General features: G+C 36.5%; 2 protein-coding genes across 6 annotated transcripts in view; both read right to left on the bottom strand.

The window, feature by feature from the left end:
* Positions 1 to 19205, bottom strand: part of LOC101164397 (voltage-dependent calcium channel subunit alpha-2/delta-1) — a 63557-nt gene extending 44352 nt beyond the window's left edge. Inside the window, exons 1-3 of the mRNA XM_078949372.1 lie at positions 18675 to 19205; positions 13065 to 13146; positions 12781 to 12897 (exon numbers count right to left, since the gene is read on the bottom strand). Of these exons, the coding sequence (XP_078805498.1) occupies positions 12781 to 12897; positions 13065 to 13146; positions 18675 to 18763 (288 nt within the window). The 5' untranslated portion in view covers positions 18764 to 19205. The remainder of the gene's footprint in view (positions 1 to 12780; positions 12898 to 13064; positions 13147 to 18674) is intronic.
* A 2232-nt stretch (positions 19206 to 21437) lies between these two features.
* pclob (piccolo presynaptic cytomatrix protein b) overlaps positions 21438 to 25279 on the bottom strand; it is a 58915-nt gene continuing 55073 nt past the window's right edge. For 3 of the 5 annotated variants that reach the window (XM_011476204.4, XM_011476206.4, XM_023955901.2), the window contains one exon: positions 21438 to 24521. In XM_011476204.4, coding sequence (XP_011474506.2) covers positions 24378 to 24521 — 144 coding nt within the window. In that variant the 3' untranslated portion in view covers positions 21438 to 24377. The remainder of the gene's footprint in view (positions 24522 to 25279) is intronic. The other 2 variants (XM_011476207.4, XM_078949370.1) reach the window with 1 other exon arrangement.

Raw genomic sequence — 25279 nt, 5'->3', positions numbered from 1 at the left:
TTTCCGCGATTAATTGCTCAAATTGGGGGATAGAATTTTGTTTACAAAATGATTTTACAATGACTTTATGAGAACATGTTCATAAAAAGTTGCACACACATGCACACGCCTCTTATAAGAGCAGACCGACAAGGTTGTTAAAAATTCATGACAGAGCTTTGACGAGGCTCCTCTCCCCTCTGGGAGACATGGGGGAGGGGGAAAATGGCTATGTGAGAAAGGATGCCTAATTACCCCACTATTTTTCCCTAGATTCTCGTCTTTCCTTCTCTTTGTCAAACACTCGGTTGTAGAGATGTTATCAAGCTTCCTAAAGAAATTAACAACAGACGTGTGTTAAGCTGCAGAGTCCAGATTTGCTCAGACTAGTCCATGAGTGACTGCCAGACTATGAACTGGCATAACAGTTCATTAGAGGGTTAGAGAAAGCTGCACTTTCTGCCAATTGATTAGAAGTCAGATGTGTTTTATTGAATCAGAGTGCACAACAGTCTCTGGTGAATGTTTTATCTAACTACTCATTTGTCTCTCTTTCACTTTTTATGAAAGCTCTACACAATAATGAGTCCATGCTTTGAACAGATGACCACTGGAGACCCAAAAGGAGAGATATGGAGGAGAACAGCAAGTGCCCAAGGAGACTGGGTGTTAGATCTGCAGCAGTATGGGGGTTGAGTGGTTTAAGAATTGGAGTTATTTAGTGAGAATGTCACGAACTGGTGGTGGAGGACCCAAATGCAGGAGACCAAGCTTGGTGACAGGAACTAAAACATTTAATTAGCAAACTGAAACATGACAAAACTATGAGGGGAAACAAAACTGTGACAAAACAGAGCAGATGACCTGACAAGGATGAACAGAAACCAAGACACTTAAATAGGCTGAGGGTAATTAACTGAAGTGAAGACAGCTGTGGATCATGAACCAGAAACTGGTGTGACTGACAAGGAAACCAAAAACATGACAAAGAAAACCAAACCACTGAATCCTTACAGAGAATTGAAATTGCTGAAATAGAAAAATTTGCAAAGGAAAGAAAAGGAAGTCCAATTCAATTCAATTTGATTTGTATAGCCCAAATTTACAACAACAGTCATCTCGATGGGCTTTGTATCGGTAATTGAGAAAGTAAAACATAAAATCAAAAGGATCATGAATACATAGATTTCAATAGGAAAATACTAAATTGAACTATCTAAACAGACTAAACTAAACTGGACATCCCTGCCCTTAGATCCCCCTTCAAAAAAGGAAAAACTCCTAAAAAAAACGGATTCTGGAAAAAACGAAGAAACCTCAGGGGTGCCCACATGAAAGAGGGTTCCTCCCCCATGACGGACAGGCGTTTACCAGAAATCATAGAGAATTAACTTATCTAACTCTACAACTACATATTTAAAGTCCAGCAGACGAGCTTCACCCTGGGACAGTCGGGGGCACGAGTCGTTGCAAAGTTGCAGCAAAATATCCATAATCAATAATCGAAACACCTTACTAAGGTTTATATTCATCACTCTTGAAGATAAAATGACAGAATGCAAGAACCAAATAGTGCATATAACTTAAGCACCAGAGCACTTTCCATTGTTATGGATAATATAATGTGAGATAATCACAGCAAATCAGCAAAACAAGAGATATTCTTTCCTGACTTTCATTGCTACTGTGCCAAACCACCCCACATGCAACAGGTGATGAAACTGAGTACAGCTCAAAGGATGGACAAGAGAGACCACGCATCTTAGACTCCCTGTGGGCACGTGTCTGATCGTGTGCACCTGTGTTTAAGTCAAAAATCAATGCACAGTGATTCAGCATGCTCACATCTGTGAATGCTGGCTCTCTGTTCAACATGTGTCAAAGGGAATGGTGACCAAGGGAAGAAAAAAAATCAATGAGGTCTGAGGGATGAGATGATGAAAAATAAAAAGGGTGCCATCACAGAGTGAAGAAAAAAATAAGCTGACAAAATATTTTCACAGTTTTGAAAGTTTGAAAGACAAAGAAAGTTTGGTAGAAGCACGAAAGCTTGGATGGTGACCTGAAGTAAAAAACACACATGATCTGTTTTTTTATTTCTAAATAACTGCCTTTTTCTGTGTGAAATAATACAAAAAAGAATATTGCAAGTGCATGAAAGTATTACACACAAAACAGAAGAGAATGGTAAAGAGAAATGTGAGGTGGAAACAAAGGGAAGCACTAGAAGATAAATGGAGCCTGATAAGCCAAAGAGAGATAAAAGTGTTGAGAGAGATTCTTCAAAAATGCATAAGAGATCCAGTGATGTATGTAGGAGGAAACAAAAGGGACTGAGCTTGAGACAAAAAGCAGGGGCTGGAAGACTGCAGCTGTGAGAGCCCCTGGGAGAACCTTTGCTGCTCTAAACTGCTTCTCTCAGAGGCCAGCAAACTCTCTGATGGGAGGAGTAAATACACCTGCTTTACATCAAGTCACTACTTTGCTTTTGTGTATGTATTTTAGAGAATCCCTATAAAAATGCACATTACACAGCTCCCTCTTTTTGTAAAATGCTTTAGTAATGCAAAAAAAAGAAGAAACCTCAGGGATGTCCTCATGAAGGAGGGTTCCTCTCCCAGGATGGACAGATGGAGGACTCATCACTGACTCTTTTGTCTGTTAGAGCTGGTGGAGAAGATTTAGCTTATCTAACTCTACAACTACATATTTGAATAGTTTAGCAGTTTCAAAAGAAATCTATAGATTTATTTTTTGTTTTTTTAACAAGCATAGTCCCTATTTTAAAGTTGTTGTACTTAAAAAAAACATACATTTACATTCCAGTTCAGTCAGACCTTGTCTGCCCTTCTTGCAGTCAAGTAGAGCTGCATCTAAAAACTCCATCAGTGTGAAATTTCATTATTTAACTTTGATACATTTAAAGATAAAAATGTTAAGTGCTGCTGCGGCGGGGGTCTGGCTGTGGGGGTGGCTGGACGCTCCTCCTCCCTCTTTTCACATTCCACCATCCATTTTAGAAGAACATAAACACTCACCTGAGCACAGGTGTTAGCTCACCTTTGCACTTATAGTTTGCATGATTGAATGAATGAAAGATTTCACACTAGTTGGTTTAAAGGCATAAGTATGCGTTCGTGAACACTATCTGTTTTGTGTACATGTTGACATGTGAACATTTCTTGCAGCTAGCAGGTGTGTTGATAATATTTGAGTGTGTGTGAACAGGCCCCGCCCTTTTTGTACTACATTTGAACTGTACCGTAACGATAAACAACCAGTAAACCTGTCTGCTCTATGCTGCTTCATGGTCTTACCCCCCCCTCTCACTATCACCCCCCCCCCCCCCCCCCCCTCTGACATCCCTCCCTCTTCTTCCCTTCTTTCCTTTTCCGTCCGGTCCAACACCAAAGATTTTCAATCATGGTTGAAATGAATAAAGTTTGGCCTCAATTACAAAAGGGGTTTGTTCAGTCACACCTTTGGTTTGTCTGAAGATTAATAACCCCTCTTGTTAAAGTAAAATATGTCCAACACAAGAGGCCCTCAGCTCTCATCTGCCTGCCTAGCTGTTGGACAGGACAAGTTAAAAAAAATATATATATTTATTTATTCACATATATATAGTAATTCCAAAATGATTTTATTGATCTGATAAACAATTGTCTTTATAAATAATATATAAAGAAGGTATGACAATTAAATAGCATGAAAAAACAGTTTAGTCACAGCTAAAGTGGTAGTAAGCATGTCACAGGAGGCAGAGCAAAAATGTCTTCTGGTGAAGCAGAATGGATGTAATTTATTTTGTCAAATTCCACTTACTATAATCACTACAAGGTTTCACACTGGTGAAAAATCAAGTTTTATGAAAAAAACTGCCAAATTTCACTGACATAGAATAGTGTTGTATGCCAAGAAATGTAACTTTTTGGCTGAGACAAGCCATCATCTTGGAACATATATCTACACAGTTCAGATTTCTTTCTAATGAAGACGTTAGCCCCATGTCCTTGGCCTGCCATGAGTCTGGTTAGAATCCCCCATCTGCGCTTTCCTTCCCACTCGCGCTCTCTTTTTGTCATTGTGCATAAACAGGGAGTACAGGGACACAGACAGTGACACAAGCAGACATCTCTTCTCTGCTTAATATGATGAGCGCAAAGCAGAGACAGGAGGTTGGGCAACATCTGGTCTGGAGACTGGTATATCTCTGATCATATACACCCTCTGCTTATTACTGTTTTACCTCCTCGCACACACACACACACACACACATTTACACACAAAATATCACTATACCACTTCTTGTTCTTAATATTATAGCTTTGAGACCAAAGCAAGCAGATGAAAAAACATGGATGGCCATCAAAGGCTCAAAGACTTTATCTTTAACATGTGCAGAAATGATACGTATAGTCCTTCAAACATTTCTTAATTAGACAAAATACATTTTTGTGACATTTTCTTGAAGTTAAAACATACCTTTATGTCGATAAGGTCATGATATAATAAACTTTTTTTTTTCTGCACCTTAGAGTGCACCAGATTAGGAATCCCACAGTCAATGACTGATCCATTTTTTAAACTTATATAATATATGACATTTACCGTATAGTTTGGTGTGTCTTATATAAGGCACACCAAACTATACGATACATTAGGCCAGACAAAAGAGTCAGAGATAAGTCCATCAATCAGACATTATTATTTTTACAGGACTTTAGAACTTATTTTTAGATGCTACATTTTAATTGTGTTAGCGTATTCACAATACATTGTCTCCCAACTTTGTAACACTTAAAAAACAGACTGAAACAGACGTTACTGTATGTACACTAACTCCCAACCTGGTTAATAACACCTTAATCAAATTAACAAAAAATCATAGCAAAAGTACTCACAGAAACAACTCTTTTTATGATTTTAGCAACTCATAAAAAGAAAAACAGACTGACATTGACACTCCGGATTATAAGGAGCATTGTCATTTTTTGAAAAAAAAAAAAAAAGATGCTTTTAAGTATGCTTGATAGTGCGGAAAATACTGAGCCTAAGGTATCTGGAAATGGACATCACCATATCAGCCTTATATATATATATATATATATATATATATATATATATATATATATATATATATATATATATATATATATATATATATATATATATATATATATATATATATATATATATAAGATACTGTGCAGGACCCTTAAGCTCCCAGGCCTCTGGTAGAGGACCCGAGCTTGGAGGAGAAACCACCCGCGGAGGGTGAAGGGGCGTTGTTGTTGTTATATATATATATCTATATATATATAGATATATATATTTTTTTCAGAGTTCAAATTTGCCAATATAATATTAAATATGAACATTTATGATAAAGAAAATATAAAAACAGTTCTACACATTACAATCAGTTTAAATAGTTAAATTTAAAACTGAGGAAGAAAATGTAATTGTAAGGAGTACAAGCAAAAACTCTAAAAATACCCTATTGTTTTTACCCAACTTGGTGAAAATACAGATTTAATTGTGAAATTACTTTTTTTTTTTTTAACAAACCAGCCTTTAGATAGCAAGTCAATAGTAGTAGTAGTCAACAGAACACAACCCATTTTAACACAGGATGTTTTGGGCTCTAGAATACAGGCCAAACCTTTGTTTTTTTGTTCTTTATCAAGCCCAGATGCTGCCCTATTCTTGATTTAATACAGGGTTTTAACTATGTTGGTCTGATCTAGCCAATAGCCCTCAGTAGATTCTGTTTATTCTCTGAGGAATAAATATGGTGGGCACAGCTGGCAAAGTAGAGTCTCATCCAGTAATCATCTATTATGATCCATTGATTTCTGTCCCGCACTTTTTGAAGCATAACAGAATCAAACAAGGCCTGCAGCTAACTTCTTCATTTATTTATTTATGGCATCACATAGTTCAATTTTTTTAACTATAGAATCATTACATCCAATATTTAAACACTAGATGAAAATTAAAGCAACCTCCCCAACACACATTTCCTGGTTATGTGTTGAATTTGCCTGTTTCATTTCACATTCATTTACAACTATTATAAAAAATGTATAATAAAAAAACAAAAGTAATACACTTTTTTTCTGTCCAAGTTAACCATTTTATTAAAACTGTCTCAAAGGGTTAGGATTATGACTAAACAATCACTTTTATAGTTATTTTTTTATACTTCTTGGCACATGTAATGTAATTTGTTTCCTATTTGTATTTTGCTGCACTTTTGGGTTGCACATATTTTTAAGTGCTTTATAAATGAAGTCGAACTGGATTGACTCATATACTTTCCAACACTTACTGAATATAAATGTAAGCAGAAACCATAAAGGTCCCTCTGGATTACTAACTTGCCATTTGGAAGTCCTGACTTTAGCTCACTGTCACTTTCCTAAGTTTTTGCAGAGGAGAAGATCTTAACATTAGCTAGAGGACATGTTGCACAGGCAGTCCCTATACTGTCGATTGACAATGACAAAGTATAAATTTAAGACCCGTTATAGCAGAAAACGTTTAAGACTAGTTAAGGGTATGTTGAAACAGTAATGGCTGTGTTAGGATGTTTGAACTTTAGGGAATTATTTTATAACATTATGTTGGTGTATGTCACTAAACTTACTCTATTCATAATGTTTAATGGAAAAAAGTTTATCACTCTTAAACGTTTTCTTTTTTCTTTTACATACTCTGTTGACTTTAGAGAGACACAAAAGAATAATAAAATCAGCAAACTTTGCCTATTTGTATTAGGAATGCATACAATTTTCTCATTATCATTCAGTTTGATTTGTTTTCCTGCTGCACACCTGAAAGCAAAAAACCCACTGCGAAAACATCACGTAAGGGGCAGGATTGCTCCAAATGACCAGAAAAAAAGACAAAAAAAGCATGATAAGAAAATCACTTTTTGTCCTGTACAAGTGTACACAATTGTAAGATGAGCAATTGTCAGAGGACAATCTCTCTTTTTTTTTTTTTTTTTCATTCGTTTACAGATAAGACATTTTCTAGCCTTTTTTGGATACTTGAATCTTTGGATTACTTTGACCTGTTTTTGACCTGATTTTTCCCCCCAGTTTTTGTCAGTCCATGCTTGTTCTGCACCAGAAATCAGATGAACCTTCAACCTGCCAAACATTGTGGTCATTTAGGGGATCAACACTAAAACAGAAAAATCCAATTTGAAAGGATCCTACCTGTAATAATAGGTCTACTTTGCCAGGTACTAGATAACCATTAGTTAGTCTGAGCTTGGTTAAGTAATTCACTTCATTTCAGACTCGGATGCGGTCCATAGATGAAGATACAAATACAACATACATAATAAAAAAATAATTAAAAATGCAATAAAAAGTAAAAATTAAAACGAGTATAATCGCTGTTTCCAGTGTTTCCTCAAGGCGGAAGGGTAGCGACAGGATATTTTTTTATGATCAGTCACAGACATGATAATTGAATTCTTAGATTTGTCCAGGCGTTCCATGAGGCTGTATGTAAGCTTACGCAGTAGTGCTTCACAGGTGGGGATGTTAGCATCCACAAACAGCTGACTGGCTCTGTACCACCTGGGCACCTGTAGCAGAAACCTAAAAGCATCATTATAGGCCACTAAGTATTTACGGAATGTCCCACGTCCATAGTTCCACCAAAGAGGAGCCGTATACGGAGGAGTACAGTAAGATCTGAACAGCGAACACTTCACTTAAAGCTTTGTATTCCCTTCATTTTAAACAGCTATCATTATTTCTACAGACAAAAACATGCCTGTTCCATGGAATCGGCCGCCCTTTCTCCTCAGTCTGAATAGAGAGGGTGGACAAAACATATCCCTGACATTCCTCCCTCGGACTGTTCTCACAAATTTTCAGAGACATGCACAACACATGGGAATAAAATCAAAACCCAGGAAGTGAAAGAAGTCACTGGCCTGATCAATACAGTGAACAAATACATGACATTCACTCAGAATGTGGCAAAAGTGTTTTTTTAACCTTCTTGGACTGATCTGTAAGCATCAAGGCAGGGATCTAACCATTAAGGTGCACATGAAACCTAGCCCAATTCCCATGTTTGACTCCCACACTTCACTTGACTTTAACAAATAAGTTATCAGAACATTCCAGGAGCTGAGGATATCCCTCCTGAAGTTTGATGAAACCAAGAGATGGAGAACCTGCAGAACTGATCCAAGGAAAGAAGCGGAGCAATGTATTAATTATGCCAGGGGAGAAATGTATCAACTCCATCAATGTCCAAGAGACTTATGAGAATTCTTAATATGCATGTCATCCAAGTTTATTTCAAATCCAGCAATAGACAGAGGTATAAACTGGTCCACCTCAGAGACAAACTACAGAGAGAGAAGCGGAGCAATGTGGTCCATGATATCCAGTGTACTCAGGAGAGCAATGATCTGAACATTGGGGAAATAAATCCACCCAGCTCACAGAAGGATGAGACAGCACAGAAGATCTACAACATCAGGTCAGGACTCAGCAGTTTCCCTGCACCTAAAGGACAGTGGACACTCCTCTGAATTCAGTGAAGTGCACATTCTGGAGATGCTTTGAGTGGAGTTAAAGAAGCCGTTTGTCAGAATGGGGAAACCTTCCTCCACAGAGGTGAAGGTCTTCGACATTTCCTGTTTCTCCTGTACAATCCTGTTTGACCAACTAGAGCGTCATTCACGCCCACCGCGCACGGACAATAAGACACTAACAAGTGCCCCACCACTGAGCCACACCGAGACACACACTACGAAATACAACATTGGTCAATAGATTTATGGTCCTTGGATTGTTAACATATGCATTAGGTCTTTTGCATAAGTCATTTGACATCCAATTCTTTAACTCTTATGCTAAACCTCTATAGCAGTCAGTGAAGTCCAGTTGTCCTAAAGAACAGAATCCTGTGGCTTTCATTATTTGTATTTTTGTACTTATTTTTTTTAGTGCTTATTTTCACAAGTTTTCCTTCTTTTATATAAATAATTCTTTTTTTAAGTGTTGTACTCTTCAAATTAAGAGTCACAGCTATAGTACAGTTACATTTATGCTTTTATTGCCAGTATTTAAAAGTAAAGCATTTATCAACTGTTTCTATCGTGTTTGGAACGAGGAAGCTCTCTAAAACGTATTAACTTGTTTATCATGACCATTATCCAACAAAAGAGTACGTTAAAAAATGAATTTATTTTTTACATCTAACGTTTATTTTTCTATCTTCTTTGTATTTGCGCATTGCCGTCTTTGTTCAATTATTTTAAAATCTAACCATGTAAACAGAGTCTCTTACATACCTCCATCACTACAATTCTACCTGCATAATAAACAAGGCGCCCAATGAAACAAAACAACGTGTTCATAGTCTTTCTTCACTATTTTTTTTCTTTTCATTAAGAAAACTGGGATCAATTATTAAGTTTTTAATTACACATGAGCAAACTGCAAAGATAAATTCAGAGCAGGATTAGGATGAGGGCAGCAGAGATGTTTTCAAGTGATTCAATCTAAATTTAAGCACAGCATACTTTCCTTTTTTTAATGCTTTATGACCTTCTCTAAATGAGAATTAAAAGTTAGCACATAAACAACTTTCAATCTTACCAGAAAATGTGTTGTTTCTACGTTACTCTCTTACCAATGCATGTGCATTCCTGATTTCTGAGGTTAACCCATTGTTGGACTGATTGAAATTCCTTGTACTGTAAGATCTAAAGGAGGAACAATATTATTTATAGAATTAAAAATGGTTAAAGTTGTTAAAATTACATACTAGGAATTAGGACATTACCCCCAACCCTCATTCCCTATTAAGTTTAACCCACAGTAGACAATGTAAAACCTTCAAAATAAGTGATTTATCTGAACAGCATGCTGCCAAGTATTCATCAATAATGCATATTTAATTTTAAACATGCTTATTTCTGATTGCATAGTCCAGTAATGCTGACACATTTGTGAGTAAATGGTGGTAAGCAAGCTCATCTGTGAAGCATAGCTGAAGATAATATAAATTCCAAAAAGATATTACAGTCGGATATCAGTATGCATCTCAAAAGAAAGAAGAATGGTTTTGGGAAAACTAACTTTTTGTTGACATTGAAAATTCCATATGACTCAATTATTTCAAAGCACTAAACACAAAAGGGAAATCAAAATTAAAATTCTCATTGATGTGATTGAAATAAAGAAAAAAAATAGAACTCGTTATTTAACATACAGCAGTTTAAAAATTAAAGCTTTATATCACATCTGTCTTAATGTGCCTCTAATATCCTGTCAATCAATCAATCCAAACACCCAATTCAATCTCTCATTTTTCCAATTTTCACAAACTTCCCTTGAGCTATTTATCTTATCATCCATACATCCCAAGACTCGGTATTCAATACAAGCTTGCCTCGAGGTTACCGGTATGAAGAATGAGACTGAAAGACACAATAAAGAGACAGACTTGATCAATGTTAAAGGATTAGACTGACTGACAGGTTAGCTGATCCTCATTCCAGCATGTCCCTATATGCCCTTTCAACGTAAAAGACAAGCTACACTCCCATTTAGTCAACTTACATCACTTAATAAATTACCTGTACAGGAGTGTTAATCTGTTTTGACATTTTAAGGATCATCACTTTAGTATCCAAAATAATAAACAGAGCCCAGAGTTTCCACAGTTAATCTTTCTGTTACAGAAGCATATTAGCAACGATTTCATAAATCAAAGAAACTATATTTAAATCAGTGCTAGAGTCATTTTTTTTTTCAGCAAGAGAGCTAGAGTGGAAGGGTAAAAGAGCCACATGTGGCTTTGGAGCATGAGGTTGTAGACCCCTTCAGAGAATTTTCTTCTGCATTACAATTTGAGGAACAATTTTCACAGGTCTCACTTTTTTTTAAAGTACGTATTTTGATTGATGAAACTAAATAGAATTTTTTTTCCACCATCTGGGGAAATGAATCAAGCAAATTTGCAAATTTATGCCAAACTCAGATGGTTGAAAAAAAAAAAAAAACATGGTTAAGCACAAGCTCACAATACGTCCCAGGACCATAACATTGGCAGATTTGTGTTCATTTGTTTCTCGATTTCTTTACAGAGCATTATCTATTTTGATCTGTGTGTTGTGATTTTCTGTCATTAATGGAGGACATGGGATCAAAATGCCAAACGGCTAAAAATAAGGCAAACATAACTATACCAAATATAAGTGGTGGGGGAAAAAAACCTACCATAAAACTTGAATTGAAACAATCATGACAACAGCATGAAAAGAGCAAACATGACAAAAGGATCTAAAAAGGAAACAATGGTTTAAATTCTCAATCAACTAAAAAAGAAACAGCTGTGGATGTTTAAGACAAAAGGGGCTTGACTGTGAAAATGACATATGTTAACCATAAAAAACAGAAATAAAAATATCAATTTTTCTAAACCATCTAAAGCTTTTCATTTTAAGTGTGCCTTGGATTTTTTATTGTAAACAAAATTACACTAATTGTTTCAGTTTTACACATTATTAAGATTTGAAATTATGAAAACGACTTTCTTAAATTATTTTGTTGGTATTTATGTTTCCCATCATATATTCAAGGCATACAGCCAACATTGTGTGTAAAAACACAAACAGATTTTCTTGTACTTATGTGTGTGAAACATTTGCTAATGGTTTTTTAATTGCATCTGATATAATTTTTCCTGAAGTGTTTTCTTTCTTACTGGTGCAAAAAGACATATTCAGGAAAACACAATAAGTCCTAGTTTATCAATAGTGTAGCTAATCTGTGGGCACAACATGTGCAAATACATACATCACTAGCATGTATCAACTGATTAATCAATAATCTAACATGCACACTGAGGCATGAGCAAGGAAAAATCCCCTGGCAAGTTCATTGCTTATTTACCATTATTTTTTTACACATTGGAAAAACTTGCAATAATTGTTTGTTTATTGACAACAATGATTTTGAAGTTATAAAATATTTAGCATGGACAAAAAAAAGTTTCCCCTCTTCTGAATATGCTTTGTTTAACAGTAGATTTTTATAGAAGTGCCTAAATTTATGGACCTAACAGGCCTTACAAAGTATAGCTAAACGTTTTTTTAAATTATTTTTTTATTTGTAAGACTAAATCTTTACTGTACAGCTGCGTCTTATGCCCAAATTAAATCTTTGCTTCAATGAAGCATTCAAGAACAGCCCCTTTCCTGTTAGCACTGAACACACAAACCCTTTTTGCTCAAAGAGACCATGGCCTTGGCTATGCACTTCAGATACATGCACAAAGACATCCTCTTTACACCATGCATCAATATGAGACTGCAATGTCTATTTTAGCCAAAACACAACTGTCGCTCTAGCCAAGTAAACCTATAAACTCTGTTTTTATCAAAAAATGTTGTATTATATCCGTCTTCCTATTGTTGTTTAAGCTAGTTGTTAGGATCCTGTGAAAGTAAAACTGCTAACACCATCGCATCTGTCACTCAGCTGATTCCCCAGCTCTAGCTTGATGTGTACAAGAACCACAGTTGTGTGCTGCACATAGTTTTGTTAATTTCTTTAAAAATGGAATATGAGTGGTTTATTATTACGTTTTAATCACTTCATACTGTAAAAATCTTCAAGTGTGTAAGGACGAAACATGAAATATGGCTCTTTGTCAAAGCATTTGGCAATAAAGAGATTGTCTTGCTCAACAATAAATCACACATAAACTCACAAACTGACAGTTTGCTCCCTTGAGGAGAGCAAATCTTACCTCCAAGGCAGCAGATCTCTTCCGCAGCAGCTGTTCTATGTTTCTGGCTGCTCTGGCCACGAGTTCCTCCGCATCATTTTGCTCCACACTGTACAGATGCTGGTTTCTACGATAAATCTGCACAAATAAAGTTTGTGAAAATACAGTTAACTCAAGATAACGTTAGACTAAACAGTAAAGAAAAATCCTAATAGTTTAAAAAGTAAGACTTTTAAAAAATGTTAACAGTTTTGACAATATGCTACAAAAGACTGTATATGTATCTTTGTTTTGAGTGTTCATACCTGAGTAAGGCTCTTCCCAGCTGTGGCTGTGTCTGCCAGGGTGACAAGCTCTCTCTGCATTTGATCAACCCATTCTTTAATCCTATAGGACAAAGCAACAGGCACAAACTGTCTTGTAACCCAGATCTAAAAAGAGACATCGCAGGAATTTCACACTTCAATTTAACTGTCAATCAAGCAATCTTTTATCTGTTATCTGGCATGGCCATTCTGTCACACAGCATGAAAACACACAACATCATGGAGAATCCCTTCTCAAAGTAAAGCAGAATGTCAAGCAATACATATGACAGGTACAAAGCGGCTTAACAAAAAAAATGTGAGACCGGGTGGCAACTGCGAGGATTGCTTTGCCTGAGTTCAAACTTCAAGTCAACCAATCAGATAAATGTCTGGCATTATTGTAGCTACAGACAGTTATGTGAGTGGACAGCCAGGAGGAATCCAGGATCCACGTTGATGTGCACATCAAAGATGATCATATATATACACATTTATGGAAATGGCTTAAAATTCAATTGCTGAATATTTCTTTATTTGAATTAAGTGTACTCACCCACAACTCAGAGTTGAACTTTAAAGAACTATTGCCATTTGAATTGTTCTCTTAAAAATAATAGGTTAAAAACCAACTCTACCTCACTATGTATTTTAGCTCTTATCCAGTCCTGAACTCACATCACCACCTCACAAAACGAATAAAACATGCAAGACCTTCATAATATATTTTATTGTAAACATGGTAAATGGCAAATAATTACCCCAAGGCATGATGCATATCAAAATATTTAGTTAATGTAGTTATCTTGAGGAAAACCTTCCTGCCTTTTTGCTGAATATTACCGCAAACGCAGAGGCTTCAATTCTGCGTCTCCCTACTGCTACCATTCCCGGACCTCCTCTGCCTCCAGAGCATACAAACACAAAATCATTAATATTGCATGAATTTGATAATAAAGTTAGCAGTCTGTGATAATACAGATGGATGATCCTATCACTGTCCACTCACACTAACGCCAAATCAACTGTTGTCATTGTCACTGGTAGACTTAGATGTGTACACACAATGGACCAAAACATTACAGGGGTGATATTCATTCTCTCCAGAACTGTCACTGCAGTCCAAAAACAAATACATATGAGTAAATGTGCACAACACCAGCTGTGACACTCAATAGGGGAAGTGGTAAAGCAGGAGAAAAAAAAGATGAAAAAGTGAGAGAAAAGAAGTAAAAAGATCCATAAGAGACACATATTACACACAGAGTAAGAAAAACTCAGAGTAGGTACATCTGTGAAAGATGAAACGCTTTGCAAGAGAGGGAATACCATGGGGGATAGCTTAATGCTGAAAAAGCTTTGAAAATAAATATAATTTTATATATCCTAACATTTGCCTTTCCAGTTCTTGCAAGAGTGCTTATTAAACAAAGGGATCACTTGAGGAAATTGCATATGAGGGGAAGGGGTAAAATGTAGTTGTCTTTTGTTTGAGAAGACTTCTGACTTCTGAACTAAAATTAAGAGAAGGGTTGAATCTATGCTTTCTCACATGCCTAATTTTTTTTTTAATTAAAGCTGGAATAGCTGGTATTCCTGGAGTTTTTAAGTCTATGACACTTATATTTTGCTGATCATTGGAAAATGTGAATGTACTAACTGGTGATGTGTGTAAGTGTTGACAGGAACAGATATAGCCTGTCCTGTTGGGCTCATGGGTGACATCTGCACTGATCCGGTGCCAATTTTAATTTTTTTTCAAGGCCTTTAATTAAAAAAAAAAACCTGCAATATTCTGTATTTAAGTTGTGGAATCCATCACTGGATTGCTATTTAACAAAACTAGTGTTATATGAAGGCAGTGTTCACCCTGGATAAGTTGCCAGTTTGGTGGAGGGGCACACAATTACACATAGGGGAAATTCAGAATCTCCAGAAGCATGTTTTTGAACTGTAGGAGGAAGCTGACGCGCCTGGAGAAAATCTTTGTGTGCATGGGGTCAGGAGAACATGCAAACTCCACACAGGAAACCCCTGGCTGGAATTTGAACCAGGGCCCTTCTCACTGGGCAGCAAGAGTGCTAACTACTACACAACTGTGCAGCCCTGAGTATTAGCATGAAGTGTGTCTGCTTGGATTCAGCTATTAAAATGGGATAAGGTTTGAGATTTGTGTATGATTTTCAGGCACAAAGCAAAACTCTGAATTGAGTAGGGTAATTTCAAAGGCAATGTACAATTAGTTAAACCCTGATATATTCAAATCATATCTTTTTTATTTTAAAGAATATTTCAAGACAGTATTGCAGAGAGTTCTCTCTGATATTGTTTTTCTATCAGATAGCCTCCCCTTCCCCTGGTCTTGTCTTTCTCTCTTGATCTACCAAAAACAGGTGAAGTTTGGGTTTACCACAAACCTGATATTCAGGGTAAAGAGGCCTTCTCCTAAGTTTTATATTTTGACTAATTGATACTCTGTTAAGCATGTGCAGCACCAACAGTTGGAGGAGTCTAGGTGCAAAATGTCAAAGCAATGCAAATCTTGCGAATCTCGCTCCAGGCTTTTTCTTTCAAAGCTCTATTCCGATATATAAATGAGGTGTTGTCATAAAATTCTGTCCGGACATAAACCACAATTATTAATTTCTCCTCCAGGATAAATTTTCAATGAGTTGGCACTTCCGGGAATAAAAACAGATGCTATCTATATGTCTCTACCAAATCTGACTCCCTGATTGGTCAAAGTTCAATCAGGTTTAAATTTTAACGCATGTGGCCACACGTTCTGTATGTGAAGCCAAAAAACAGTTGTAGAAACTTGCGTGGCTACAAGTGAGCATGAGAGTTTTGAATGCTGGGGCCTGAAACACGCATGTACACATGTTAACATAGACTTTTAATGGAAGTGGCCACTTGAACATAGGTTGCAGAGGACAGTGTGAAAGTAGCTCTAAATCATGACAGAGTATCTGCAAATTATGTCCTTGAAAAGAGGATTTTAAAAATATGCTATTTGTTTTTTTTCACTGATTTAGCAAATCTTAATTTGTATACAAGTTTTATTCTTTGTTTTTGTATGGACAAACTATGACAATAGTCTCACTGTCAAGTGAAATGTCCCCAAAAAGCATCATGAGTTAAGCATCCCTTCAGTTGTTATCGTTCTTTGTTTCTTTGGATTGCTAAAAAAAAGCATAAATATTTGATTCTACTTAATATTGTAGTCAAAACAAAAAATGCATTGTGAAGCCATAATGTCAAACCGGCTCTCTGCACCTCCTGGCTCATAAAGTCATCATCATAATCATACATTTTATCTTGATTTTCTCTTCTTTTTTCAAATTGGCAGCAGATGTGAAAATATGGGCTTCTAGTGTTTTGAATAAAACTGTAATTTTAAAAAAGATGATAAAAACAAAAAAGAAGTCAGTGCAGTTGAGCTGAGGTAGCAAGATTTTTTTTCTGCTCCGGTTGCTGGGCATTGATTACAGCAGCCTGTGGTACAATGCTGGATATTTAAACACACACATACACGCACACACACACGCACAAACACGTACACACACACAGACATAAATGCACCTACAGATGGCAATTGGGTCAGACATTGCCCTACATTGTTTTGCAGACACAGGCAGAGCAAATGAGAGTGGAAATAGATGTAGAGAGATAGTAGAAGACAGAGAAAGACAGATACAGTAAAAACTGTAGTGAACGCACTCCAGTCTGTGTTTCTGTTCTATAAAACTACACTCTAACAGTACCTTATTATTGACACAAAAACAGAAGGTGGTCCAGATGATCTGAGGCATGCTGATGCCAAATTGGAAGCCCAACATTCCATTACACTCGAGAAAAAACTCATAAATTTGAGAAGCCAGTTTCTGTTTCTTTTGGGATGTTTCAGCTGTCTATAAAAAAACATTATTTTATTTTCTTAATACATACCCTGTCAGGAACGTTTTTTTCCAACTATAATCAACTTACATTTAAAACATTTATAGGTCATTATGCTGTTCACTGGTAATCTTATTAAATTCCGATATGAGTAAAATAAAATAGTATTAGTGATTCAAGGTTTACAAAAATGAGACACTTTTAATTCAACAAACTGAATAAATAGATATAATAAATTGATCAAAATAAAAAAAAGGTATATTTTCACAAATTGTGTCCATCATTTAGAGTTCTCATCTTTATGATTCTAAAAAGAAAGGTGTTATTTTACTTACTATTACTATTACTTCCACTATTTTATAGGCAACTGCATCATTCCTTCCAGAAAAAGCAGCTTTGGACAGACTGTTTTCTCCTTTCGAGCCTCTCAAACCTGGAACACAATCCCAGAAAGCATTCGACAGCTCTCCACACTTCCATCTTTCTCAAAACAATTAAGATCTTGGCAGCTGGAAAACCAAACTTGCACTCATCGCTAATTTTAGGGACAATGCAAGAAAACTGTTTGCTAACAAAAGTAAAAATAAACCATTGGGGGGTGAAAAAAAGTGGTCACAGTTGTCATAGTATTGTTCTGATTTTGGCGATTTTATTGATGTATATTTGGGGAACTATGCATTTGAAACTGTTTTAAATGTTATCCGAGTTATGTTAATTTTATGTCATTTTTTTAATGCAATTTTACGCTATATATGTACATTTTTACTTTGCTTTACTCATTTTATTTTTAGTCTCTAGGAGACTGGCCATGGTCAGAACAGACAGAGGATGGAAATTAGCCTAGGCTACAATCCTGCATATTTACAGTGTCTCATTACTTTTAGAGTATTCTACACTGTTTGTTGTATGCATTGTCCCTTAAATAAATAAATACAAATACAAATTTTTTTTCTCTCTTTCCATTATAGACAATGTCTCATTTGAAGTAACAATTTAAAATAAATAAATAAAATGTTATTTGTTTATGGACTAAGAAGAAGAAAAATGCACTAAGATAAAAAATAAATAAATAAAAGAAATTGACAATGATACAAATATTAACATACAAATTATGTACTAATGTTTGTATGCATTTTAGGCGTATAAAAGGTTTGTGTGTGTGCGTGTGTGTGCGTAGTGACACAATCTTTCATGAAAATGTATCGCTCAAAATTAATTTTGTTGTAATTAATCAGTTGGATCCTGAAGTATTTTTTTTGTTATTTTAGTTATTGTTTATAATATTAATGCTAAACTGGACATTAAATAAATGAAAAAAGAATAATTTCTCGATTTTCCTTTAGTTTAACATTTTTAAATCAATAAATAAAAATTAAATTAATTAAAATTTATATTTGACACTCCCATTAACTCCTGACAAACTTCAATGACAAGCTGGTGGGTTTAGCGTGACGATAACCACAGAAAAGTGCTTAATGAGATTATTGAAGGTCCAAATTCAGGCAGATCGAGACAGTCGCGTTTATCACCAAAAACACAACCATCTCTGCATGAATGAAACCAACTGCCAGCCTGACTCTCACACCCTCGCAGTGTCACATTCAAACAGCCCGCATTTCCCTCTAAAAAAAAAAAAAAAGAAGAAGAAAAGAAAAAGAAGGAGCTCCCTAATCCGCAAAGTGCGCGCAAAAGGATTACAAAGGCTCCACTTACATGAGCTGTGCCGGAAACTGCGATGCCAAACAGCCGCCCGGCCACAACACAAGCAGGAGAGCCCAGGCTCGCGCCCTGAAGGGATCCATTGTAGAAAACGGGGGGAAATTCCCCGACGTGCGTCAGCCTCCAATCTGCTCCGTCGCTGAATGAAGCGGCTGTCTGTCGCTGCCTCGCAGATTAACGAGCCCTGACACCTCTAATCTGATCAGTCGACCATCCAGCGCTCTAACAGGTACTGGAGCTGGATATTTCAGTCTCCATCTAACCCTCCCCAGCTGCCCCCCTCTGCTAACAGCAGACAGGGAAGTGGAAAAAAAAAATGAAGATGAAAAGAATGAAAGGAAACAATGTCCCTTATTTCAATGCAGACTGGTTCTTTGATGAAGGTACTTCTGCTGGTATACTTCAAATAAATATGACCGCTTGCAAGTCATCCAACACAATCCCATATTTGGAGTTCCAAATGTTGCTTCCCTGCAAAGAGACACCTGCTACAAGGAGAGTCTGCCTGCCACTCACACAGGCAAATGCAGGCTGAATACATATTTTCCTTTTTAAAATGCTTTGCAACATTTCAGAGCCAAGACCTGTAGAAAAAAGGGGAGAATTCTCTGGCTTTGATTACAGTCTGTGCCACTCCCTGCACTAATGGAATGAGACACACAGACAGTGTCCCACATGAGAGGGACCTGAGGAGTGACGGATGTATTGATCTCACAAAGAAAGTCTAAAGTCTTATACTTATAGTGGGTAAAAGAAAAAACATTGTGAGGCTGAGAAATTGCAACTCCATCCATCAAACCTGTTTTTATGAGACTGAGTTGGTGACTGCCTGCTGCATCCCAGCATCATAAAAGAGGATGCACAATAAAGGGGGGGATTTTGTATAGCTGCTGTTTGAACTGCAGGAGATCAACATATCAAATAATGGATATAATCAAATAGTCTTACTAACAAAAAACCTGCTGTGACTTTGTGTGTTAATGTGTCTAATATAGGACTGGCTGGAGGGGTAGGGCAGCACAAGCAGGATGCTTGGGGATTTGGTTATCAATTGTTGCTTGGCAACCACACACCATCTCTGTCTTGTCCTCTCACCCTACCCTCCTCCTTTCCTCCCATTCTTTTTTTTCCGTCTCCCCACCTATTTCCAGTGTTCTGTCTGCACAGTACTATACCCCCCCCCCCATCTCCTCATTAGGATTTCCTCAATTCGCATCCCCTCTCTGCCGGTCATATCACCCAGTCTGCATTTTTTACTCACTACACCTTTCCCACAATCATTTCCCCCAGCGCAAGAACAGAATCACCTGCTGATGGGATGGGGAAGGAGAGGAGAAAGAAAGGCGAGAACTCAGAATGGGAGAAGAGGAACACATTGTAACAGGGAAGGAACAAGAGGCAATGTCCACTGGCACTCTCATTCATATATATGTTTTTATTTTTTACATTAAAAATTGGTTGCAGCATGAAGATGCATGAGTATATATGTGGGCCACTAACCTATTCTTCCTGGAATAAAATGAAATATTCGACAGAAAATGTCCAGACAACAGGCAAGTGGGATTACAGCATACAATTAAGATTTAGTAGCATTTTTTAATGTCTTTTCATACTGAAAAATGACAATAATAAAAATAGAATTATTGTAGGTAGTGTAGGTGTCTGTTTAACATATATAAAATGTTCTTTTTGTGTATTTTAACATTTTTCTATTCTAAAATTAGCTTGAAAAATGTACAAAATAAAGGTGAGGGTGGCCAAGTTCCTGTCTGCAAGCACAAGTGGTGAAATATTGGATGCACTGTTCAGTAAAAGCAGTTTTGAAATTGTAGAAAACTGCCCCCTGGTGCTTGTAAAATGGTATCACACAATTGTTAGGTGTTTGGGTTTGAATCTGACACAATAAGGAAAATCTAGGTTTTAGTCAACACCAAACCAGTTAAAAAGTCAAATATTTTGATTGCAATATTTAAAAAAAAAGAAAGAGAAAAGTCATATTTATGTAAGGAAAATAGTAGATCTGTCGGCTTTAAGGGATGGTGTTTCAATGTATTTATTGCAAATTTGGCTACAGGACGGTAGCTATCAAAAGTGACCATTAAAAGTAAAATAAAATTCTATTTTAGAATATTTGTAGTTCAAAAAACACACACACGTAATATGTAACAAGCAGTCGTGATGCTTACTGGTTGGTAATGTGAAAATCTGACTAGTGTAAGTAGTAAGTGAGAGTCTTCAAACCAGACATAAGTGTTCCAGCCTGAGCAGTCCATAAGCTATACAGCCCTAACTTGTATTGTTTACTACCATAAGTAACAGTCTTTGTGCTCTTTCTCAACCATTTAGGTGATCAGTTGGAAGCAGGTTAATCTCGTCTGGAAATCAAAGACTGTGTTTTGCCCAGGAGGGGTCTCTGCAATCAAAAAAGTAGCAGTCACAACAATTTCATCCAATTTGATCAAATATTTTAACCACAAGATAACCTAAATATGCAATTTTTAAAGGAAAAAAAAGATGTTTCTTTTTCTTTTTTTTGGAACACATGTTCATGAGGATCCACACCTGTGGTGGATGTGTGAGATGGACTGTGTCAGAGGTTGGTGCAAAACTATCAATACCTTTAATGTAGATTTAGAAAAGATGGATGTTATTATGTATTGAAAGACAAAAATGTGTAATTTTTAATTTGGATAATTTGCCTCCATTTTCACTAATAAACATATTGATCATTCAAGTAAACAACAGAACACATCCTAATATGTTCGATAGCTCTTTTTTAATATTTATTATTTTGACTTAGAGGAAATGCTGATTTTCTTTTACAGCAAAATTTTGCATATCTCAACACATCCTGTGTACAACCACAAAACCAAATCATTACATGTGTTCTTTTTTACATGGAGTGAAAAACAAGACACTTTTACAAGCATTTTCCTTTAAACTCAGCATACAGATAAATTTATACAGTCCATCTCTTTTTAAACATCTTTTTTTTGGGGGTCAAAATATACAGACAAACCATCAACAAACATGCAACATACAGAACAGAAAGTTTCAGACAACTAATCAAATTGAATCAAATTATTTTTCTCACCTCCCTTTGTGGTTTTTCAGTAGTTTGGTGAATGTGTCATTGGCTGACAGTGCATATCTTGATTACACTCACCTCCCTCATTTAACTACACTCTCACTTTGCTTTACAGCTACAAGCTTTTTAGTGATTTTCTTTAAACTCCAACACTCACATGCTCAAACCGTAGACAATATAAACATTCGATCATTGTAGAAAATAAACAATTTATGTACATGTTAGACAACTTGAGCCACATTCTCACCCCTCGATACAACAACGAATGAGTGATCCCACAAATACAGACAACAGCTGACCTAAACACAAGGGAAGCCTTATGAAACATGAGGGCTTAACCATTCATGACTGAACATGGAACATGGACAAGTCCTAATTAGTGTGCACAGACTCTAACGTACACCTAAGGATCACTTCCCAAAGATTGTGCATCAAATTAAGGAACCCCCAACAGATTTATATATATTTATATATATATGTATATTTGTTTATGTACTTTTTTCGCCACATGGATGCAAAATGCATGCTGGAATTTTTTGTTTTTATTTTGCCACAACATACTCCATGACTCAGTTCATTTCTGTGCAGAATCATAAAACACATTCGGTGACAAGTTAAAAAAATAAGAGAACAAAGTAAACATCATAATAAAGTGCACAAGATCATCATTGATATATATGTATATATATATATATATATATATATATATATATATATATATATATATATATATATATATATATAAATATTGAAATAAATTAAAAAAATAATATATATTAGTATGTTTTTATTTCTCAATGGTACAAATAAAAGATAAACGTCTATGGTACGAATTTTAAGACAATATGTCTACATTTTTAATTCAAAGTTTCAATGACACCATGCATTCAAATTCATATGTTGCATAAATTAACTACAAAAGAATAAATCTGGGGTAAAAGGTGAAACAAAATTACATTGAATAAAGTAAAATAAGAACTCTAAATTGACAAAGGATGGCACATTAAAATAATGATTCTCTTACATGTAGATTTTATACGAAAACTTTAAAAAATGATCCATTCTGCTGCTCACTTTTTTGTTCTGTTGGATTGATCTAAGTTATAAATGACATCTTGCTCTTGTTATTTATTATTTTTTTTGTAAAATAAAGATATGTCAAGCCCTCTGAAATGCCGAAAGTTGTTTTGAAAGTTCCTTTTTTTATTTTGTATGCATGGTGGCAAAACTTCAAGCAATGAGTCGAAGTAATATTTCTTCTGTGTACATGTCATGACGAGCACTTGGACCCGTGTCTTCTCCTGAATCCCGAGCGAGCCTGAGAGAAAATCTGGGTGACGGGCAGTGATGGATGCTGGTCCCCTGTGTTTTACGGGAATAAGTGACACAAAATCATCTAGCATTTCACAGCACAGTTAGAAACATAGAGGAACCATAACTTTTTTTTTTCTTATTTAGCTTTTGAAAGTTTTTCCAGGTAAAACAGAGACCAGAGGGCAACACTAACACACAGACAGCAGGGCTGTCACACCGACAACAGCTGCGGGACTACACATGGTTTTGAAACGACTTCTGAGAGTTACATGCTTTCAGCAACAATGCCATAACACAAAGGGCCCCACATAAAGAAACACCTGGCTTTGAACATGTTGATGATGTGACTGTTTGTCATTCTGGACATTCAACACAGCATGTGCTTTGGGTTTCTCTACACAAGTTGCTGTTCATTCTTGTAATCCCCCACATTTACTCATACTCATCTGTCTCTGAATGTTCATTTTTGCTCATTGAGAGGGAGGATTGGTGTGATCGAAAAAGACAAAGGAGCAATTGGACATGATTATGACCAACCTTGAACTCACATAGGTCCACATACACTACACAGATAGAAGGACTGCTAATCCCATCGTTTTCTGGATTGTCGGTGCACCATCCACAGCCTCAATAACATTTTCCATATCTTCTACTATATAATCTATTGACAAGTCCTATACTCTATATTGTATCTAGATATATTTTGCATCTCATTTCTTTTTATTCTATATAAATATCACACTGTACAGTTCATTGATATGCTCTGTTATCTCCACGTGGGATATCTACAGTCAGCGCTGTACATTTAATCTTTATTTCTTTGCTAAGACTGGCTGAGTTCTGCCATTTTTTCCCATAATACTTCAAAAGAAACAAAACTATAATACAAAAATTCTTCTTCGTTTTCATTATGCTTAAATATACCAAGACCACTGATGTCCACAAAAATCACAACAGTGCTTCTTGTATGGGTTACATACATAAGTGATTGACTTTTGTTTCTTATTTTTCCATTTTTCCTTCACAGATATGTTAGATCGGTCATGCAGCATCAAAACAATAATGTTTGGTGGAATTAGAGCCACTATAGGAAACAGAATCATCACATCTGTCATCACTTTCCTTGGTGTTTGCATGTTGACATCCGAGCAAAGTCGATACAAAGTGGATATGTGGTAAGAGGTTGCTGTGTGCTGGCAGTGTTGGAGTCATGCAATTGCAATGCCATCGTGATAAAATTTCCTGTGTCTGCTTTCACCGTCATCCACTCTGCAACCTCCGTCTGGTGTTGGAGCTCAAGGGTTGGTTTGAGTGGAACTGACAAACAGCTTGTGCCAGCTGACCACTCTCTTCCTCATGTCCACCTTGTCAAGCCAGATGTAAGCTTCTCCAATCAAGGTTTTCTTCACAAACTTCCCACCATTTGACACCAGGAAAAGCTGAAAGTACATAGAAAACATGGATTGTTCTTGTTATTTTCATCAAATACAAAAGACTGACTGAGTTTGAAAGCATGCTGTCCCGCATTAACCAGAGTGGGTAAAAATAAAAACAATAAAATCAGGGGACCTTTTTATATTATTGCCTCGATGAAAATAAGAAAACTATCATTATGTTTAGGAGGTGCAAGCAGCTTGGCTCCTCATCCCGTAGCGGGTCTTTGGCTGGCAGCTTGCCTCCCGGGAGCCAACATAGTGACGGGGATCGCTCCAGCTCCATGGCCCCTGCAACAGACTGTCCAGGGTGTAGCCACCTTTGCCCAACAGTAGCCGGACCTTTGCGCCGCACCCGCCGCTCAAAGGACCTCTGATCGCGTCTCTACCATTGACCTAACATTGAAACTGACCGCCTCTCCCGCACGAATCGTGATGAGTATGAGCGCAGCTTAACCGTGATCTTAAACTAAACCCTTTCTCTGCATCTGTGCAGCCAAGAAAAAAGGTCAGCACTGGGTGCATGTATTTGGAAATTTATGTCCGAATTGTCACTTTCTTTCTGGCATTTCATTGCATTTGCCATGCAAGGTAATTCAACAATTTCCACCGTTTCTGAGACTGTCAAGTCGGTGTCGTTCATGCTGCAGAAAGGAGGGATCAACAGTGGAGCTGTCAGCTGAGCGCCAATGGACAAGCCCACGTAGAGTAGATTTTGGCAACAGAGGGTTTAGATTAACATGAAATATGTTTTTTTAAGACAT

This window comes from Oryzias latipes, chromosome 6, assembly GCF_053564925.1.
Source record: "Oryzias latipes strain Hd-rR chromosome 6, Olatipes_Hd-rR_3.1".
Classification (NCBI taxonomy): Eukaryota; Metazoa; Chordata; class Actinopteri; order Beloniformes; family Adrianichthyidae; genus Oryzias; species Oryzias latipes.
The sequence above is the reverse complement of the archived record's forward strand: the minus strand, read 5'-3'. Positions and strand labels throughout refer to the sequence as shown.